This window comes from Eutrigla gurnardus, assembly GCF_963514095.1.
Source record: "Eutrigla gurnardus genome assembly, chromosome: 18".
NCBI lineage: Eukaryota > Metazoa > Chordata > Actinopteri > Perciformes > Triglidae > Eutrigla > Eutrigla gurnardus.
The window spans coordinates 827,372-849,871 of record NC_139929.1 but is presented as its reverse complement, the minus strand read 5'-3'; the positions used below and the strand labels follow the sequence as shown (position 1 = coordinate 849,871).

The window sequence follows — 22,500 nt, the reverse complement described above, 5'->3', positions numbered from 1 at the left end:
CCTTCACAATAAGACGTTAGAAGCTCGTTCAAGGTTCCGTCTGGTGATATTCTGAGTTTTATCTTCTCCCGAGACGTAAATAAATCCCCAAACACTCACCGGATCACAGCTGTGGATCAATCCGCCGCTGACAGTAGTCCCCGATGAGTTCACCGCTGCAGTGATCCGCCGGTGCTTTTATTTCTTCAGGAGGAGGCCTGATCTAGAGATCATGTATCAGCTCCACTTTAAGAGTTGCTGAGTCAGCACGTCGTGTCAGAGAAGAGAAAATCTCAAAGACGTCACGAGTGAAAGATTCTTTGGACTGCAGAACTAAATAAATCTGCTTGTTTCCAACCATTAAAATCTGGTCAGCCTTCTAATTGATGCTGGAGTGAGACGGAGGACGGTACGAAGAGGAGGAGGGTTGATTCACGGCCGCTGGCGGGGGAAGACTTTAGTGTTTCAGGAGCTCTTCATCTCCGTTAGGAGTTGGTAAAAGACAAACTGAACATTTATTCCCCGTTGACTTCTTCACCCTTTACACCCCAGCAGCTCTCTCTAATCTCCCTGCTGATCGATCGCCCCGCGCCGTCATTACTCAGCACATTCTTCTGCTAACGGCCCGGCTGGATCCAAAACGCTGACGAGGTCGGCGAGACGCGTTGAAACGGGATCCGGCAGTCAGTCTGTCTGCTGGCGGCGCCGTGAGGATGGATGGGGTTCCACGAGGTTCCACATGGGTTCCACGAGGTTCAACGGGGTTCCACGAGGTTCCACGTGGGTTCCACGAGGTTCAACGGGGTTCCACGTGGGTTCCACGAGGTTCCACGAGGTTCCATGAGGTTCCAGGAGGGTTCTAAGGTTGAAGTTTAGTCTCAACCTAACGTTGTAGTTCAGTCTCAACCTAACGTTGTAGTGCAGTCTCAACCAAACGTTGTAGTTTTGTAGTCTTCTCAACCTAACGTAGTAGTTCAGTCTCAACCTAACGTAGTTTTGTAGTCTTCTCAACCTAACGTTGTAGTTCAGTCTCAACCTAACATAGTTTTGTAGTCTTCTCAACCTAACGTTGTAGTTCAGTCTCAACCTAACGTAGTTTTGTAGGCTTCTCAACCTAACGTTGTAGTTCGGTCTCAACCTAACGTAGTTTTGTAGTCTTCTCAACCTAACGTAGTTTTGTAGTCTTCTCAACCTAACGTAGTTTTGTAGTCTTCTCAACCTAACGTTGTAGTTCAGACTCAACCTAACGTTGTAGTTCAGTCTCAACCTAACATAGTTTTGTAGTCTTCTCAACCTAACGTAGTTTTGTAGTCTTCTCAACCTAACGTTGTAGTTCAGACTCAACCTAACGTTGTAGTTCAGTCTCAACCTAACGTAGTTTTGTAGTCTTCTCAACCTAACGTAGTTTTGTAGTCTTCTCAACCTAACATAGTTTTGTAGTCTTCTCAACCTAACGTAGTTTTGTAGTCTTCTCAACCTAACGTAGTTTTGTAGTCTTCTCAACCTAAGGTTGTAGTTCAGTCTCAACCTAACGTTGTAGTTTTGTAGTCTTCTCAACCTAACGTTGTAGTTCAGTCTCAACCTAACGTAGTTTTGTAGTCTTCTCAACCTAACGTTGTAGTTCAGACTCAACCTAACGTTGTAGTTCAGACTCAACCTAACGTTGTAGTTTTGTAGTCTTCTCAACCTAACGTTGTAGTTCAGTCTCAACCTAACGTTGTAGTTCAGTCTCAACCTAACGTAGTTTTGTAGTCTTCTCAACCTAACGTTGTAGTTCAGACTCAACCTAACGTTGTAGTTCAGTCTCAACCTAACGTAGTTTTGTAGTCTTCTCAACCTAACGTTGTAGTTCGGTCTCAACCTAACGTAGTTTTGTAGTCTTCTCAACCTAACGTTGTAGTTCAGTCTCAACCTAACGTTGTAGTTCAGTCTCAACCTAACGTAGTTTTGTAGTCGTCTCAACCTAACGTTGTAGTTTAGTCGTCCGTGTACATATTGAAAGGACTCTGACGGGTAATTAGCCAATTAAAGTGTCTTAGGACTCTCATGACATCCACACAGTGCTTGTTTATGAAACAGGAAGTGGAGTCACTTCCTGTGGAGTGCGTGGGTCTTTAGTCTCCAGACGTGGACCTCCGGTGTGGATGATGTGAGTTTTACATTACGACTGTAAATGGAAGCTGCCGGAAACGAGCCGATCTCTCTCCTCCTCCAAAGTACTTCTGAAGCTGATCTAATGAGGGAGTGACGGGAAGAGAGAGAGAGAGTGCCGGTAGTCTCTCGCCCGCTCCATAAACATCTCCTGTAGTAGCAAATCAGAGCTGAAGTCTCGCTATGATCCCCACAAATCTGCATTTATTGGTCGCTAACGCCGTCAGCCCAGACTAATTTGATATGCCGCCAGAGCCCCCCCCCCCCCCCCCCCCTCTCACGAGTCCACAGAGCCCCACAAAGACACAGTATTACTATGATTACTAACATCGGTGGAAGAAGTACAAGTACACAGACTGGAGAATGTGATGTCATGATTCATCCACACAACCTTGTTTAAAAAACTTAAAGTCAATAAATGATTTGTGGAAATAATAAAATATCAAACTGAGGCAAACTTTAAAATGTGTTAAAACTCATATTTAGATATTCTAATATGAAATAATATATCATATTTAGTTTGTCTTTAAAAAAAACGTAGTTCAATAAAGGTCAAAATATGTAAAATGTCAGTTTGGAGTAAAACTGCACTAAACTGGAAGTTTATCTGCTAGCTGAGGAGCGAAACAAAATCTTCCCTCCTCTTCCTGTTTACTCCTCTTCCTCCACCTGTCAACCCTTCACCCCCCTCCCTGCAGGCTCACGAGGAGACAGGGAGGCAGCCACCCACCACAACTCAATGAATGATTTAACAGAGAGAGAGACTCACTCATAAAGATGGAGGAGGGGGGAGGGATGGGGGGAGGAAACGGATGACAAAAGTGAGGCGTTTCTAGAGAGAGTGGAGAGGAAAGGCTGGGAGAGAGTGAGTTGTCATGTTCCCGTAGCAGCGAGTTATTGGGCTGAATAATGAATGTTGTTTTCAACGCTTTTATCTGTTTCACATTCAAGTTCTCAGAATATGAACCCTCGAAACCAAACGTTCCCATGCAAGTCAACGGAGCGGCAGCCATTTTTAGGTGGTCGAAAACCAAGATGTTGACGGACTGAAACCATGATGGTGATGGACTGAAACCAAGATGGTGACGGACAGAAACCAAGATGGTGACGGACTGAAACCAAGATGGTGACGGACTGAAGCCATGATGGTGACGGACTGAAACCAAGATGTTGACGGACTGAAACCAAGATGTTGATGGACTGAAACCAAGATGGTGACGGACTGAAACCATGATGTTGATGGACTGAAACCAAGATGGTGACGGACTGAAACCAAGATGGTGACGGACAGAAACCAAGATGGTGACGGACTGAAACCAAGATGGTGACGGACTGAAGCCATGATGGTGACGGACTGAAACCATGATGGTGATGGACTGAAACCAAGATGGTGACGGACTGAAACCAAGATGGTGACGGACTGAAACCAAGATGTTGATGGACTGAAACCAAGATGGTGACGGACTGAAACCAAGATGGTGACGGACTGAAACCAAGATGGTGACGGACTGAAACCAAGATGTTGATGGACTGAAACCAAGATGGTGACGGACTGAAACCAAGATGGTGACGGACTGAAGCCATGATGGTGACGGACTGAAACCATGATGGTGATGGACTGAAACCAAGATGGTGACAGACTGAAACCAAGATGTTGACGGACTGAAACCAAGATGTTGATGGACTGAAACCAAGATGGTGACGGACTGAAACCAAGATGGTGACGGACTGAAACCAAGATGTTGATGGACTGAAACCAAGATGGTGACGGACTGAAACCAAGATGGTGACGGACTGAAGCCATGATGGTGACGGACTGAAACCATGATGGTGATGGACTGAAACCAAGATGGTGACAGACTGAAACCAAGATGTTGACGGACTGAAACCAAGATGTTGATGGACTGAAACCAAGATGGTGACGGACTGAAACCAAGATGGTGACGGACTGAAACCAAGATGTTGATGGACTGAAACCAAGATGGTGACGGACTGAAACCAAGATGGTGACGGAAATGTTGGTTTTGTTGGATGTTGTTCTGACTCGGTTCAGACACAAACATACTTCCAGTTGAAATCCATTAGTTTGAAAGCCCCCCCCCCCACCTCCCCCTCCTCCTACCTGCTATCTAGGTTACCCTGCAGTGTTATTATAGCATATTAGCTTACTGCAGCTCTGACTCTCTGGAGTCTCCTCCTATAGTGTGTGTGTGTGTGTGTGTGTGTGTGTGTGTGTGTGTGTGTGTGTGTGTGTGTGTGTGTAATGTTCGGTGGGCATTAGAGAGCCGGTGTATCAACAACAGACCAGATTTATTTCAGCGAGCTCACCGGCTGCCACAGCGCCCCAAGGGCCTCTGGGTAATCTGGGTGTAATTGAGCATCGAGGTTACGGTGGCAGACACACACCCACACACACACACACATACAACAAACACAGAACACAAACAAATATACACACCAAATACGTGTACACACATACTTGTACACACATAGTGTACATGTTGAATAAACATCAGACAACCAAATAACGCCACAATACCCAGCATGCAACACAAACTAAATGCAACATGATTATATTCATAGTACCTCTGAAGTACTCTGATATTATTTGATGGCGGTATTTCTACAGCGAAATAATAATAGTTCCACAAAACCATTCTCCCACATGGACGGAAGCAACCCTTTCACTGTCTCACTCTCTCACCGTCTCACTCTCTCACTGTCTCACTCTCTCACTGTCTCACCGCCTCACCCTTTTACGTCTCACTCTCACCGTCTCACTCTCTCATCTCGTGTTCTTTGCTTTTGTGCCGATTCATCGTCCGACTTGAAAAAGCAGCGTTTTGCCGTCGCGCTCGCAGCAGGAAACTGGATCCATCGGAGCTCGTCTCCTCGTTCCTCCCTCTAGTTCTACAGCCTGACGTGGCGTTTCTCACACACACACACACACACACACACACACACACACACACACACACACACACACACACACACACACACAACACACACACACACCCTGAGACACACACACAGAGAGACACACACACACTGGCAGGGCGGTCGTGCCGGCGTCCTGCTGCCAATATGAGCACACACACACCTTCTGTCCGGCCGGTGAATCATGCAGTCAGCAGCTTTGCTTGGGTCATTCGAGGTGAGAGGGGGGAGAGAGGGGGGGAGGATGGGGGGGAAAGGGGGGGAGGATGGGGGGAAAGGGGGGCAGGATGGGGGGAGAGGGGGGGGAGGATGGGGGGAGATTCGCTGGTGTCACAAAAACTCGTCTTGAGTGCAGGTTCTGCTGTTTCAATGACAGAAGGCAAAGATTCATTGTCATTTTGGTGTTTGAGGGAGTTTCAGGAACTTCTTGTTTTCTTCAAATAACTTTATTTGTTCACAGGGGAGATGTACGAGAACAAAGGTGAATCAGAGTAGAAAAGAACTGGTGACAGGGAAGGAGGCCGGTATAGTGGTTCAGTACCGGGTTCTGGTCTGGTGGTTCTGGTGGTCACATGACACAGAAAGACAGTAGAACATTAGCATACAGACAGATATTATATGTGATGTCATCACTGTGTTGAGATCAATCAGTCCTGCTGCTGTGTGATTCTCTGGATGGATGTTTGTTCACCATCTTGTTTCCCACGTAGCAACCTGCCAATCAGCAGGTAAGCCCCGCCCCTTAAGCATCTGGCCAGCAGACAGAATGACAGTTTAAGGCCCCGGAGGTTTCCTAATGTGTGTGTGTGTGTGTGTGTGTGTGTGTGTGTGTGTGTTGATCTGCGTCAACATCTTGCCGACAGACAGGACTCCAACTGTGAGGCGACGTCAGCCAGAGACTGTTTTTTATTTATAGTTTTATTTATTATATTTTTTTATTTCCGGGGAAAAACAGAAACCGTCCCGTCGACGAGGCGGAACAACACACACGTTTCATCTCGTGACCTCTCAGCGGGGTTTTGAATCACACAAGTATATTATCAGGATGCTGAAGCCTCTGACCTTTGACCTCTCTGACCAGGAGCTTGTCGGCCTCTCCAGATGAGCAGCCGAGCTCATTAGACTTCATTAGATCTGAAGAGCTGCGTACAGACCTTAGATCAGCCTCCTCGCAGGCCAGATGTAGCGCCGCCTTCACACGGAGGGCGTTTCCTGTTTACTGTGTGTGTGTGTGTGTGTCTGGACTCCTTCCAGTCTGACCAGCTGAGCTCTTTATAATGTTTTGACAGTTAATTGATTCAGCTGTTACCTTTTAATACCAACACCTGTTCCCTGTAAGACGGCAGACGAGAACACAGACTCTCTCTCTCTCCCTGCTCGCTCCGGAGAACACGTTGTCATGGCGATCCATGAAGTCTGGTGCACATATTCATGCTCCCCAGATGATGAATCCCCCCGACTTTGCTCTGGTGCTTCCAGCATCCAAAGATACACAACCACTCTGTTTGCAGTTGAATCTGCATCACTCCGCCCCCTCCGGACCCCCACCCTTAAACCCCAGACCCCCACCCTTACACCCCGGACCCCCACCCTTACACCCCGGACCCCCACCCTTACACCCCGGACCCCCACCCTTACACCCTGGATCATCAGGGTGTTTTCCACGTCACATTTTCTGCTTGGTGGATTCCGATGTTTCCTAAATTGAATGCTGGAGGACTTTACACACTGCAGCTGCCAGTTCTGCAGGTTATAAATCGACTAAATCTCTCACACACACACACACACACACACACACACACACACACGTACACACACACGTACACACACACACACACACACACACGTACACACACACACACACACACACACACACACACACACACGTACACACACACACACACACACACACACACAATAACCTCCCCGACACAATCCCAGAGGTCGACCGTCGCTGTGAAGGAGGCGGAGATATGGATGGATTTCTCTCTAATGAAGAGTGTGTCGACGTCGTCTCCAAACTGAAACGCATTCAGAGGAAAAGTGGAAACATTCGAAGGAAAGGAGAGAAAGTAGAAGGACGGAGATCGATGGAGTCCTCCTTTATCGACAGCCCTGCTGTCCTTTTCTACTCTGACCTCAATCAGTGTGTGTGTGTGTGTGTGTGTGTGTGTGTGTGTGTGTGTGTGTGTGTGTGTGTGTGTGTGTGTGTGTGTGTGTGTGTGTGTGTGTGTGTGTGTGTGTGTGTGTGTGTGTGTGTGTGTGTGTGTGATGAGCTTCGATCCAGGTAGATTGACTTCTTATTGTCTGGGGATGAGGAGCAGTGAGGAGGGAAGTGAAGTCCTGAAGGCGGTCTGCTGCAGAACTTCCTCACATTAAAGAACAGAATACTAGACCATCATTACAAAGTCCTGTTATACATGGACCTATAGGCCTAGGGGGTCCCTCCACCAGGTCTCTATAGGCCTAGGGGGTCCCTCCACCAGGTCTGTATAAGCCTAGGGGGTCCCTCCACCAGGTCTCTATAGGTCTGGGGGGTCCCTCCACCAGGTCTGTATAAGCCTAGGGGGTCCCTCCACCAGGTCTGTATAAGCCTAGGGGGTCCCTCCACCAGGTCTCTATAGGTCTGGGGGGTCCTTGGCCTAAACCAGCGTTTTGCTCCTGAATCCACCGTCTTCTCCGTCTGATCCCTTAAATGTGGTCTAGTTCTCAGTTTCCTGCCGTCTCTGAGTGTAGAAGTGAAACCAAGGTCGTTGCCGAGGGCGACCGACCCATCCTTCCATCCATCATCTCTGACCCCAGAGACTCTGTGTCGGTCTGAGTCCGGGACTCTGGGTCCCTGATGGGGGTTTTTGTGAGTCTCTCAGCAGAACTGACCCCCAGACTTCAACAAGCAACGCCGTGTTCTCTCTGTTGACCTCTTAGTGCTCGTCATAGAGGTCGGAGGTCACCTGACCAGCGAGGGGACGAGGAGGACATTTCTGAATGCTCCACGACTCCAGTTAAACCATTCACGTTGCCCCTAGTAACCACGTAACGCCCCCTACTGGCCAGCCTGCACACTGCAGTGTTTTAAGGTTGGTTCGTCAAACTTTTTTAAAACGCGAAGGAGAAAAAAACGTTTTTAAGTTGGCCGTGGTCGTGGAAACGTGTCCTGGCTGGGCTGATTGGTCGCTGGGATGCGGCGGTGGTGGTGAGAACCGGTTGCCAGGCAACAGGTCGTTCTTCACCGCGAAAACACGTAATGCATCAGCTCCTGAGAGTCCTGATGCTGCTGTGACGTCCAAATCAGATCCACGCAAACCCACCAATGCATTAACGGTATCGATCCACACACACACACATACACACACACACACACACACACACATACACACACACACACACACACACACACACACACACACACACACACACACAGTAACACACGTCCCAGCAGCTCAAGCAAGCTCAAGTTACCCGAGAGATCAAGAAAATGTAATGTGAATGAATCTGATTGGCTTGTGCGCACACACACACATACACATACACACACATACACATACACACACACACACACACACACACACAATGACACACACACACACACACACACACACACACACACAATCTTTATTGGTTGTGTAAAAGCTCCTGCTGCCTCTATTTTCCAGATAATGACGCTCTCTTCCTGCTCTTCTTCCATCTCAATACAATTAACACACACACTCATTCACGCTCACTCAAGTGGCTTCCTGTTTATCTTTCAACTCATATCGACCCGCAGCGCGCACGCACGCACACACACACACGCACACACACACACACTCAGTGAAGTGTCTTCCAGCGAGGGAGGAGAATATATGAATGAGATGAGAGACGGAGAGGAAGAAGTGAGTTTGTTTACTTCTTGTATGAAATGATTTGACAAACTAATGAGTTTTCTATTTGGAATGTTGCGATGCTGATCGTGTGATAGCGATCGTGTGGATGTTCCCTCGGTACAAATGAACACAAGAGAGTGTTCATCAGGAAAATAAAACCCGCGATCACACACCTCGCTGCGCAGCAGGAAAACTACAGTCTTAAACGGCCGAGGTTATGAGCGATAAAGATAATTAAAGGTTATTATAACGCTACCAGAGAAGACACTGGAACCCGGTTACGTTCCAACAGAACTCAAATACATCATGACTTACGTCTAAAGGGATGTTCGCTCTTGACGGATCACAAATTTAGTTAATTTCCTCATTTATTTTAATGAAAACAACTGAACAACGACGACACACACGTTCTGGCAAAACAAAGTGCAGTGTCGTCTGCAAACACTCAAACCAAGTCCGAGTCCAGCAACAATCATTTCAGCCTCACACAAACTACGTGGTGAACGACATTTACTTTTGTGAACTGGTTTCTTAGAGTCCTAGAAGTCCACATAGGGAGCAGGTCTGGATCAGGTCTGGGTGGTGGACAGGTCAGAAAAACACAGGACTTTCACCCAGGAGACTGATGTTAGAGTCCCGTTAGTAGTTTTGTTACAAACCCCAACCAAACCTCAGTTTGTTAGTTTAGAAACAAGTGAGTGTCGTTTAGTTGCTTGGGAACTTTATTTTGTAGGAGACAGAGTTGTAGAGAGAGACGTAAACTGTGGTTCCACACAGATTTAGAAAGTGAAGCAAAAGAACTTTGGGTTACACCTTCCGATTAAATATGTGTGAGTGTGTGTGTGTGTATGGCGTCAGAATCGTTTCATATTACTTGCGCAACTATCAACTGAACGCGTCACACCCGCGTGCTTTGACGCCTGTGCAGCACACAGCGCCTGACGTGTAATGTAGTTTCCTCATTGACTTATAATGGTCACGCGTTCACGCGCACGTTCACGCGTGATGGCTGCTGCACGCCTGTGATCACATTACGCGGAGTAACTACGCGTAACATTCATGCGTTTTTTAGCGAACGCACGCATTAACGCTCGCATGAAGATAATTGAACATTTTTGTCAGGCGCTCACATGTACGCGGAAACGACGTGCGCAGACTCTGTCACGCGTAACAAGAAGCTGCGTACATATGAAGCAGCGTGCGCACGTCTGTCTCTCACTGTTTGACAAATGTTGTTACGCGTTCACACGCACGTGCGGTCGCAGATTCTGATGCTGCGCGGCCGGAGCGTGTAATGTAGTTGCCTCCCCTGGTTGACTGAAATGAACAGGCCAACTACATTACGCGTTCAAGTTACGCGGAGTAGTTGCGCACAGCAGATCAACTCCGGCCGCGCAGCATCAGAATCTGCGACCGCACGTGCGTGTGAACGCTTAACAACATTTGTCAAACAGTGACAGACAGACGTGCGCACGCTGCTTCATATGTACGCAGCTTCTTGTTACGCGTGACATACAACCTGCGCACGACAACGCACGCACGCACGCATAACAAATAACCATGCGTTCACACACACGCTGCTGCGCATCTTTCTAAGTGTTTTGACATCGATTTACCTTCATAGTGTGTGTGTGTGTGTGTGTGTGTGTGTGTGAGAGAGAGAGAAGCAAAGTTTTATGTTCACTAGCTTCTAGCTGACAGCTGCTGTGTTAAATGGCAGCTCTCTGGTCGAATCCATGTTGTATTTTCCAGAGTTAACACACTGTCACTGTGTGTGTGTGTGTGTGTGTGTGTGTGTGTGTGTGTGTGTGTGTGTGTGTGTGTGTGTGTGTGTGTGTGTGTCGCCTACAGCTGCATGTGTTGTTGTTAAACTTTCATTGCTGCCGTTGGACAAAAAACAACTTGCAAGAAGTCACTTTTTTCAAATGTGGAAGAATGTTTTCTTTCCTGCGTTTTGGTGAAAGTTTCTAAATTATATATAAAACTATATTCAAGACGTTGCATTGCAGAACATAAACACAAAACCTTTAACCAGTTTTAAGAATGGAGAAGTTTGTGTTATTTTTCACAAGTAATCATGTAAAAAGACTCCAAATGTTTGTCAGAAACAACACAACGTCGTCTGCATAGAAGTTGAACCCTGTTAAGCTTTTTGTCTTGATGTGAGGTCGTCCTGCAAATATATCCTCAGAGAGCTGGGATTACGTTGCCCTCTCTCTGCTCAGTTTTCTTTTCTTGTTTTCTACAGTGGCCCTAATACGCTGTCCTATTTTACCAACATGACTGCGTGATTTCATTAAATGTGTTGGATCCCCTTTAAACTCCAAACAAAGGGCTACTTTTATAAATAATTAAAAATGAGCTCAACTTCTTCATCATCTTCTTCTGCTGATCTGGTTGGATGTTGGTTTTAATTCCGAGTCCTAAAAACACTCAACATAGTCCTGATGTTTGACAGGTCAAGAGTACACTCACCGGTGACTTCCTGTATTTCTTCGGATTCGCACCGCACCCAAAAGCTCCTCGTTATCGATCTCTGATCCTGTACAGCCGGAGGGGAAATGCATTTCACTCCGTTTAAATTGTTAAACACAGAGAGGGCAAACTGAAAACACACATTTTATCTTTTCTTTTAAAGGTCAAGTGGAACGTTTAACGAGCAATTAGCGGCGAGGAAATGTCAGCTAAACAGCCGTCTGAATTATTCACTATGATAACGGGCAGGAAGTGTAGGCCGTATGCTCCGAGCAGCCAATCACACGCTGCTAATGTCAAGTGGATATTTGCATTAGAGAGAGCAAAGAATCATGGGTAATGAGAATTGCCCCCTGGCAACGTTTGGTTCTGCATTTTTAGCTCGATGCAAACTTTCTTTTTAAAGGTCGATCGATGATAATGTTTCCGGGACGGAAGTTGCCCGAAGCTCAAAACGGTGTTCTTGTTTTTACGATCATCAAAGATCTTTAATGTTTAATATAGTTTAATAGTTTCAAGGCTAAAAAGTAAACGTTCCATTTGAAGGATAACGTTGGTTTTATCGTCTAAAGCTAACGTCGCTATCAGGCACCCAAAATAACCGCCCGTGCCCTGCAACACGCAGGACGTTTGTTTGTTGTAGGAATGATGTCATCGATGACACCAGCTGGTCTTCAACAGGAGGACGGAGCTGATCCAGAGTCAGCGTCGGGAGGACAACACTCCTCCAGATGCGTTCCCATCCAGTTTTAGGTTTAACATTTAGACTCTGAGCTGTCATGTGACACATCCAGATCCTTCTGATTCACTGATTGATGGATGAAAGGTGTGTGTGTGTGTGCGTGTGCGTGTGTGTGTGAGTCATGGTAAACACTCATCATGTGTCCCGGTGGTCCGACAGATGGACAGTAGGCGACACACAGTGTTTAAACAGAGAAACCGAGTCGGCATTAAAAGGCTGTTTGATCAGCAAAGACGACTTTGTCTCTGGCGACGAGGGAAGGAAGGAAGAGAGGGAAGGAAGGAAGGAAGGAAGGAAGGAAGGAAGGAAGGAAGGGAGGAAGGAAGGAAGGAAGGAAGGAAGGGAGGAAGGAAGGAAGGAAGGGATGATGGAGGTGAATGTGGGAAAGAGAAGAAGAGTGCTAGACGGTAAAAGTATGAAGAAGGAAGGATGACAAAGTATAATAACATGAGAATAAATGAATAATCAGAGCAGGATAACCAGGAGGAAGGGGAGAAGAGTAGAAAGATCACCCTCATGGACCAATCATGTTCCAGTCTCATGAATAATCAATGAGTTCAGACTGGCTCCTGCTGATTGAAACACTGATCAGGTGATCAGACTTCAGTCTGTAGTTACTCGACTGATGGACACGGAGATACAGACCGGCCTTCATACTCACTCTGGAACCTTCTACTTCTTCTACGTCGTCGTCTTCTCCTCCTCCTCCTCCTTCCTCCTCTTTTAAATTGATATAATACAAGTAGTGAAGTTATGTTTGTGTTGGCACATTCATCGTCATGGCGACTGAATCAACTGTACTTTGACTGGTTTGCGTTCTGTCCTACGTGGACTCCACACTCACAGGGAGCCGGTCTCAGCTGCAGGCAGCTGGCGGGATCAAACCCTCCATCCGGGTTCAGACCGTGACCTCTGACCTCACCGTGGAGATCAGAATGCCGTTCTCTCGAGCCGACAAAACGCCAGATTGTGAACAGGATCCTGGAGGATTTTTTGCGGACCGGAGCCAGATCTCCTGCACAGCCGGCTAACTGCTACAGAGCGGCTCTGACTAATTAATGCAGATGTATTAATAGATCACAGGCAGCTCTCACCAGGCCGCCTCGCCTCCTCCGAAAACACACAAGTGAAGGAGAGCGGCGTCTTCGCTCCGCCGACTAAAAGGCCGCCTCTCGTTTGCATATCCGCCTCCCGGATTTGTTTGATTTTGTTTGGCATTTCTTATTTATGCGTTTATTTAATTTCCAGAAGACGTTCCCGTCAGTTGAAAGCCAACAGCCAGACATCTTCAAACACCGTTGACGCCACGGACGGCGTGATGCTGCTAGAAGGCGTTTCATTGGAGGACGGACACATTCAGATGTTTCAGTGACGTAAAACAAACAGTAACTGTCGTGTTGGTGTCAAAGAAACTCATCATGCTGCAGAAACCCAGGAAGGTTGGTTCTGTGACTCCTCTTTGCTGGCCACCAGGGGGCGACTCCTCTCTGGTTGTATAGAAGTCTATGAGAAAATGGTCCTACTTCTCTCTGCTGGCCACCAGGGGGCGACTCCTCTCTGGTTGTATAGAAGTCTATGAGAAAATGGTCCTACTTCTCTCTGCTGGCCACCAGGGGGCGACTCCTCTCTGGTTGTATAGAAGTCTATGAGAAAATGGTCCTACTTCTCTCTGCTGGCCACCAGGGGGCGACTCCTCTCTGGTTGTATAGAAGTCTATGAGAAAATGGTCCTACTTCTCTCTTGATGTATTATCTCAGTAAACATTGTAAACATGAGTTTATGGTCTCAATCTCTAGTTTCAAGTCTTCTTCAATCCAGCATGATGTTCATTTAGTACATTATGGTCCATTTAGAGTCCAGCAGACCAGAAAGCAGGGGATGCTTTAGGGGGCGGGGCTAACCTGCTGATTGACAGGTCTCTACCATGCTACCAATGCTAGTTAGCTACTAAGATGACTTTAACACTTAGCTGTAAAGTTGACCTTGAATTATAAAAGCTAACTCTCACACCAGAATCCACATGGATCCAGATCCAGTAAGGGTGCACCAGTTACCATGACAACGTCCACTTCTTATAGACCGTCTATGATGCAGCTTAGATTTCTGCCCTAAAGGGGCGGGGCTTCCCCTGTCTTCTTGGAACGACCTCCTTGCTGCTGTCTGATGATTTAACTTCGTCTCCAGATTCTTTTCTCTCACAGAAGTATTTTCCCCGCGGCGCCGATGACAGCTGAACTCATTAATATTCACAAAAAAACAACCTTCATTTGCACGATCTCATGAATATTGTGCATTTAGCCGGCGTTTACGTTTTGTTCAAAGCTCTCCCCGCCGGGTTTCATCCCGTCCTCCGTCACCTCCGTCTGACTGTCCGGCCCTGTTAGGACGGATCTGAGCGGGCGGATTAACGAGGAGAGCATCACTCATCACACACACACACTGATCACACACACACTCACACACTCCTAATTGAATGCTAATTGATTTTGGGCCTGTGGATGGAGAGGAGGAGGAGGAGGATGAAGGAGACGTTAATCCACTTATGTAACGTGAGGCGAGGAGATGATATGGAGGAAAGTCAGTCGATTTTATACGTCTGATGAAGTTAGATGCACTGGAAGTTTCTCGAATCCTCCTTTAATATGTTTCATTCTATCAAATTAGTTTAATCTAGAACAATCTTCCTCTCTCAGGAACTATTTTTACTTAATTTTCTTTTTTGCCATCATTTATTGACTTTCATCAGTTAAAACAATACTTTCCTTGTTCCATCTTGGTTTCTTTGCAAACAGTAGAAGGAAGTGACCATATTTGGATTGTGGAGGAGTGACGGGTGGATCTAGAGCGCCACCCCGAGCAGCACCCTGATCTGGATCCATGTGGATTCTGGAGTGAAGCTGCTAACAAAGTTAGCTTTTATAATTCAAGGTCAACTTTACAGCTAAGTGTTGAAGTCATCTTAGTAGCTAACTAGCATTGGTAGTGACCTGTCAATCAGCAGGTAAGCCCCGCCCCCTAAAGCATCCCCTGCTTTCTGGTCTGGTGGACTCTAAATGGACCATAATGTACTAAATGAACATCATGCTGGATTGAAGAAGACTTGAAACTAGAGATTGAGACGTCGTCTTTAACGGCAGAAACAAGAAACGAAAAGTGATGAACACAAAAAAGGGGGATGAAGATCAGGGAGGAAGGGGGAGAAACAGAGAGGAGAAGCTCCCCCCTCCTTGGTGTTTTCACAGTATCACATCTCCTGGATTTCCCGTCATCATGTGAAGGCAGCGCGATGCTTTCAAGGGCGTTGGCAGATGCAGGAGTTTCCACTCATCTTCACCTCCTTTTGTCGATCGATTCCTCTACGTCACTCCTTCTCCCTCCATCCATCTCTCCGTCTGAATGAAACCCAACACTCGACGTTCAACCTCCCATCATCCTCCACTCATCTCTCTCTCTCTCCCACTCACTTTGACTGTCTCTCGCCCTCCGACTGAAACGTGACACCCATCTTTGAAGCTCTCATCCCTTTTTTCATCCCTCCGTCTCTTCCTCCATCTGCTGGAGTCTGACATCAAATCGATCGTGTCTTTTGCCTTTTTTATAAACGTTTTGGCTGTGATGCTGTCGGCCATGTTTTTTCTTGTCCTCCTCTGACCTCGTTGGAGCTTCCTGTTTTCCTTCTTCTTCCTGTTAATAGAAATGAGGCTTATTAAATGCTCAGCTCATAGAGAACTCAAATAAAACTCCCATCCGGCCACCGGGGGGCGATGGAGACGAACAGCTGCTCTGAGTTCAGGTGAAGAAGAGAGAGAAGTCCCCGTCCCTCTGTGTGTGTTGTTATCCGAACTCCTGCTGGAACGCGTGTGATCGAGCCTCGCTGGTCGCTCTGCGTTACTCTCACAGCTGATAACCACGGCGACACCATCTTGACCGATGGTGTCACCGATGGTGTCGCCGTGGTAACGCGGCGCCTCCCCTTCCGCTTCTCCCTCAGGCAAGCACTGTTAGCTGCTAGCACTGTTAGCACGGTTTCCGCAGCCTAAAAGTAGTTCTTGACGTATCACAAACTAGTTCCAAAGAGTCCTCGAAGTCCACGCAGGGATCAGGTCTGGGCGGTGGTGGGTCCGAAACAGGACTTGGACCCAGGAGGCTGATGTCAGTGTCCCGTTAGAACCGAGGGGTTTCGTTGAGGTTTTAGATTTGTTTTGGTCATCACGTGTTTCAAACTAAAAGCAAAAAAACAAAACATGGAAACGTAATTAAAACGTGCTGTTTCGACGTATTGGAGATGAAGAACGGGAGCCGGCTAAATACTGGCCTACTAGAGAATAAAATACTAAATAATAAAATACTAAATAATTAAACTAGATTAAAAAATGTAATAATTTAATTTAGCATTTTAAAAATAAAATAATAAATAATAAAATAAAAGTGTGATAATTTAATTTAATATGAAACATAAAAATAATATACTAATTAATAAAATTGTTATTTCATTTGGTATTTAGTTTTTTAAAAATAAAATACTAAAGAAGGGTGTTTTGTTTGTTACATTGCTAGCGTTGTCTGTTCAGGGTTAAAGGTCAAACAGACACATTAACATGTAAGAGGTGATTTCATAGACGATCGATGTTCCGATATTATTTATTACGTAGTTTCTGTACGAATCAGATTCCTTCTAGACGTCCACGTCGTATTTCCTCGTTGCCTGAACGACTAAAATAGAAATATGTCAGCAGTGCAAATAAAACGTGCAGAACTCCCTCTGTGAGCTATTAATAGAGTCTCTCACACACACACACACACACACACACTTCACACACACTTCACACACACGCACACACTTCACACACACACACACTTCACACACAGATGTGTGTGAAGACAGAAAATAAGTTGTCAAGCTGCCTTCGGATTTAATTGGTGCAGCGAGATATTCATAGAACTTTAATTGTGTTTGGATGAAGATCCACGGCTTTCTGTTTTATCATTATTTCATTAGAACACACACACACACACACACTCTCTCTCTCTGTTTCCATGGTGAACGCCCAAAGTGAAGTCTGTTTGTCGCTGCATCCTGATGACTTCTGTTCCCAACACGTAAAAGTTAGAACCTTGTGAGTTAACGACCAGAACCACCAGACTTCAGGACTCACAGGAGAAACTCCTATCTGGTTCCTGGAGAACCTTTGATTCAGGTTCCACCTGGAAAGCCATCGGAGGGTTCTGCCTAGAACCCAACAGACACGGTTCCACCCAGAACGCACTGAGGGGGTTTCACCAAGAACCCCAGCAGACATCAGGCTAGTTAGCTAGCGTGCTAACTCCTAGCTAGCTACTTTGATGCTACACCGGGTACAGAAAAGGAGCCAAACTGCTCCTCATGCCTCACTAGCTAACTAGCTTACTATTTGAGTAGCTACCTAGCCAACTAGCGGCCTAATTAACTAGCTTACTACAGGACTAGCTACATAGCTACCAAAATGACTAGCTAACTATATAACTAGCTGCCTAATGAACTAGCTAACTTCCTAGCTACCTAGGCAACTAACCAATCACTTTACGTCCATTCTGATCTGTGTCGTCACCGTGGCAGCTCACAACCACCATCATCACCGGTCACATGACCTCTGAGAATGGTTCTTCTCCTGTTCCACTGCTACGCCAGACTGTGGCTGTGTGTGTGTGTGTGTGTGTGTGTGTGTGTGTGTTTGTGTGTGTGTGTGTGTGTGTGTGTGTTACAGGTGTGTATCGACCCCCCCCCCCCCCCCCCAGCCGGCTGGAGAATAGAAACATTAATTATTCAACAACATTCAGTGTGACTGTGTCGAGTTTCTACACAAATATGACGAGTGTGTGTTTGTGGTTGTGTGTCTCTGACTTCCAACAGACGATCGATTGTTGTGATTACGTATCAATGAAGTTGTTGTAGCCCTTCATGTCCCTCTGTCAGCGGGGGAGGGGGGAGGTTAGAGGAGGAGGAGAAGTGAGGGTGTGAGAGGTGAATATGATGGAGGTGATGTCGAGTGTAGTAATGAATGTTAGTCCGACATCCTTCCTGAAGCACCAACAAGTGTGTTTTAACCCTCTCTCCCCCCCCCCCCCCCCCAGGACCGGGAGGCGGAGCCACTGTTACCGCATCACTTACCGCCACACGGAGAGAACGCTGACTCAGCAGGAGGTCCGACTCGTCCACGAGCAGATCGAACGCAGCGCCGAAGCCGAGCTGGGCGTCCGGGGCCGATACTGACACGTACGTTAACGCACAACCAAAACCACGAGGATCGCAGAGTTACGATCACAGAGTTACGATCCGAATATGAACGGATACACAAACAATCCGACAGTTAGAAACACGTCGTTGTGACTCTGAACATTGTGTAGCCTTGAACCGAAGATGTGTGTTTCTGTATCTTTAGAATTTTTTTTTTTTTTTTTTGCTTCTCCATGTTTCGTACGACGGCGTGTCAGGCCCACTGTACGAAAAAAAAAGATGGAGCTGAGAGAGAGGCAATATTCTGAGAAATAAAGTCTTAGTTTATATAAACTTTATAAAGTTGCAAATTTGCTGCTTTATTACGATGCTAACAAGCAGCATTTATGCTAGCTAACTTTCCATGAATATACGCATTTATTTTTTAAATAAAAAAAAGCTACCGCTAGCATCTTAGCCCAACCGCCCGATCAATAAACACACATAAGATGACAGTTTGTCCTCATATGAATAAAAGCAACAATAAGCATCAACATCATCACCCTAAGGACCTTAACGAGGTGTTGTCACATGTTGGGATGATTCATTACAAACATAAACACGTACATTCATGGGAAGGTAGCTAGCATAAATGCCGGTTGATACCATCGGAATAAGATATTACGATATTGCCCCCCCTGCTCTGTTTTTCCCCTCATAAGCTGTTGTAGATTTATTCTGGTTTTCTTGACTTCACCAGAACAAAAGCTGATGAAGTCGATGCAAACAGAATCTACTTTTACAGGATGAGATGAATGTTTATCCGTTATCATATTAAAATGAAACGAATAAATGAGACTAAAATTTAAAGTATGAACCCGAGTGGAGGTTTTATTGTAAAACAATTTTTTTTAAATTCAGCATATTTATACACATTACAATACCTCAGTAAACCATGTGTACAATTTGTGCAAATGTATTGAATACAAGACAAATAAATAAACAAAAAATATCTCCTTAAAAGTTCTTTATTGTTTCTTTTTGAGTCGCCCGTCGGTTTGTGGATGACAGTTTTGAAGCCACGAGTACAGCATTTTGGATTCCTGCAACCAGTAGAAGGAAGTGACCATATTTGGACTGGACTGGGTGGATTCAGCACCCTTACTGGATCTGGATCCATGTGGATTCTGGTGTGAAGCTGCTAACAAAGCTTCATAATTCAAGGTTCAAGGTTTACAGCTAAGTGTTAAAGTCATCTTAGTAGCTAAGTAGCATTGGTAGCATGGTAGCAACCTGTCAATCAGCAGGTAAGCCCCGCCCCCTAAAGCATCCCCAGCAGAGAGAAGTAGGACCTTTAAGGCATTTCAGCGTCGGCTTCACTTCTCAGTACTGGAGGTTGCCATCTGGTCTGAACCTTTCTACCGTTAACAAGGAAAGCAGACCAGATCCACTTCCTGTTCCGAACCAACATCCGAACGGCTTCGGCGCAAAAATGGTAAGTAAGTAATTTTATGTTTATTCTCACACACACACACACACACACACACACACTCACACACACACACACACACACACACACACACACACACACACACACACACTCACAGCAGTCCAAATGCGACTCTGCCAGACATTAAATGGGTTCGCCTGTCACTCCCGTCAGCCATGCAATGAATTCTGGGAGCTCTTGTGTAGTGACTTTTTACACACACACACACAGGCACACGCAAACACACACAGGCACAAGCACACACACACACACACACACACACTTTAAATGCAGCTCATTAGAAAGTACACTTCTACTCTCTCACACAGTATAATACCGGCTCTGTCAGCGTCCTGAGACGATATGGTGGCTTAGAATATCACACACTGGTACCCCCCCCCCACACACACACACACACACACACACACACACAACCCCAACACACACAGTTTCAGGCCAATGCCATCCTGCCAATCATGCACAGGGAGGCTGTCTGCTCGTCACTCTGGTCGAGTTAAAGTTGAGCTCTGACAGTTTGAGGCCATCCTTCCAGTTTGGACACACACACACACACACACACACACACTAACACACACTAACACTAAGTATATCTACTTGAATATCTAATCATCGTGACCTTTTTTCTGAGACTTCAGCTGCTTCAGAAATCAATCAAAGCTCGTTCATTCAGATCTAATAAAAACTTCTGATATTCAAATTTTGTCTGATAAAAGTTGTTTAAAGTCAAACGTCTTCCATAACATCTAAAACACAAACACACAAATACACAAATACACAAACACACAAACACACAAACACACAAACACACAAACACACAAATACACAAATACACAAACACACAAACACACAAATACACAAACACACAAACACACAAATACACAAACACACAAACACACAAATACACAAATACACAAACACACAAACACAAACACACAAATACACAAACACACAAACACACAAATACACAAACACATAAATACACAAACACACAAATACACAAACACACAAATACACAAACACACAAACACAAACACACAAATACACAAACACACAAACACACAAATACACAAACACACAAACACACAAATACACAAATACACAAACACACAAACACAAACACACAAATACACAAACACACAAACACACAAATACACAAATACACAAACACACAAACACACAAACACACAAACACACAAATACACAAACACACAAACACACAAATACACAAACACACAAATACACAAACACACAAATACACAAATACACAAACACACAAATACACTAACACACAAATACACAAACACACAAACACAAACACACAAATACACAAACACACAAACACACAAATACACAAACACATAAATACACAAATACACAAACACACAAACACACAAATACATAAACACACAAATACACAAACACACAAACACACAAATACACAAATACACAAACACACAAATACACAAACACACAAACACACAAATACACAAATACACAAACACACAAACACACAAATACACAAACACACAAATACACAAACACACAAACACACAAATACACAAACACACAAACACACAAATACACAAACACAAATACACAAACACAAATACACAAACACAAATACACAAACACACAAACCAGTTTCTAGAAGAAGGAAATAAAAATGTTTGAAAACAGGAACACAAAGATGAGCTGGTTCTGGTTCCCGTGTTTCCTTCAGACGTCACTGAGACTTAAAGTAGTCTATTACTTTACACACACACACACACACACACACACACACACACACAGGTGCAGGCCCCAGGAGGTTTACCCTCCAGTGTGTCTGGTCAGGATTGATTGGATCTGGTTCAGAGTCCCAAGGTGACCTCTGCTAGTCCACTTTCATTCTGTTCTCCTGGTCTGACGAGTCGGAGACGGACGTCCACTCGGACCAAGGACATCCAGACTCACTCACTTTGCTGGATCAGAGCATTTTCAAGGTGGATTCAAGGACATTTCAGGCCGATTTCCAGACATTTAAGGCAGATTCAGGGACATTTAAGGCAGATTCAGGGACATTTAAGGTGGATTCGGGGACAATTAAGGCAGCTCAAGGACATTATCGTGGATTCAGGGACATTTAAGGCAAATTCAATGACTTTAAGGTGAATTCAGGGACATTTAAGGCAGATTCAATGACTTTAAGGTGAATTCAGGGACATTTAAGGCAGATTCAATGACTTTAAGGTGAATTCAGGGACATTTAAGGCAGATTCAATTACTTTAAGGTGAATTCAGGGACATTTAAGGCAGATTCAAGGACATTAAGGTGGATTCAGGGACATTTAAGGCAGATTCAAGGACATTAAGGTGGATTCAGGGACATTTAAGGCAGATTCAATTACTTTAAGGTGAATTCAGGGACATTTAAGGTGGATTCAAGGACATTAAGGTGGATTCAGGGACATTTAAGGCAGATTCAAGGACATTAAGGTGGATTCAGGGACATTTAAGGCAGATTCAATGACTTTAAGGTGAATTCAGGGACATTCAAGGCGGATTCAAGGACATTAAGGTGGATTCAGGGACACTTAAGGCAGATTCAAGGACTTAAGGTGGATTCATGGACATTTCTGGTGGATTGAGATCTTTCATTCAGAGTGTTTCG

The 22,500-nt window shown here is 45.4% G+C and overlaps 1 protein-coding gene across 3 annotated transcripts in view; it reads left to right on the top strand.

The window, feature by feature from the left end:
* Positions 1-18,825, top strand: part of fars2 (phenylalanyl-tRNA synthetase 2, mitochondrial) — a 70,044-nt gene extending 51,219 nt beyond the window's left edge. For all 3 annotated transcript variants that reach the window (XM_084034172.1, XM_084034174.1, XM_084034173.1), the window contains one exon: positions 18,259-18,825. In XM_084034172.1, the coding sequence (XP_083890298.1) occupies positions 18,259-18,397 (139 nt within the window). In that variant the 3' untranslated portion in view covers positions 18,398-18,825. The remainder of the gene's footprint in view (positions 1-18,258) is intronic.
* The last annotated feature ends 3,675 nt before the right edge of the window (positions 18,826-22,500 follow it).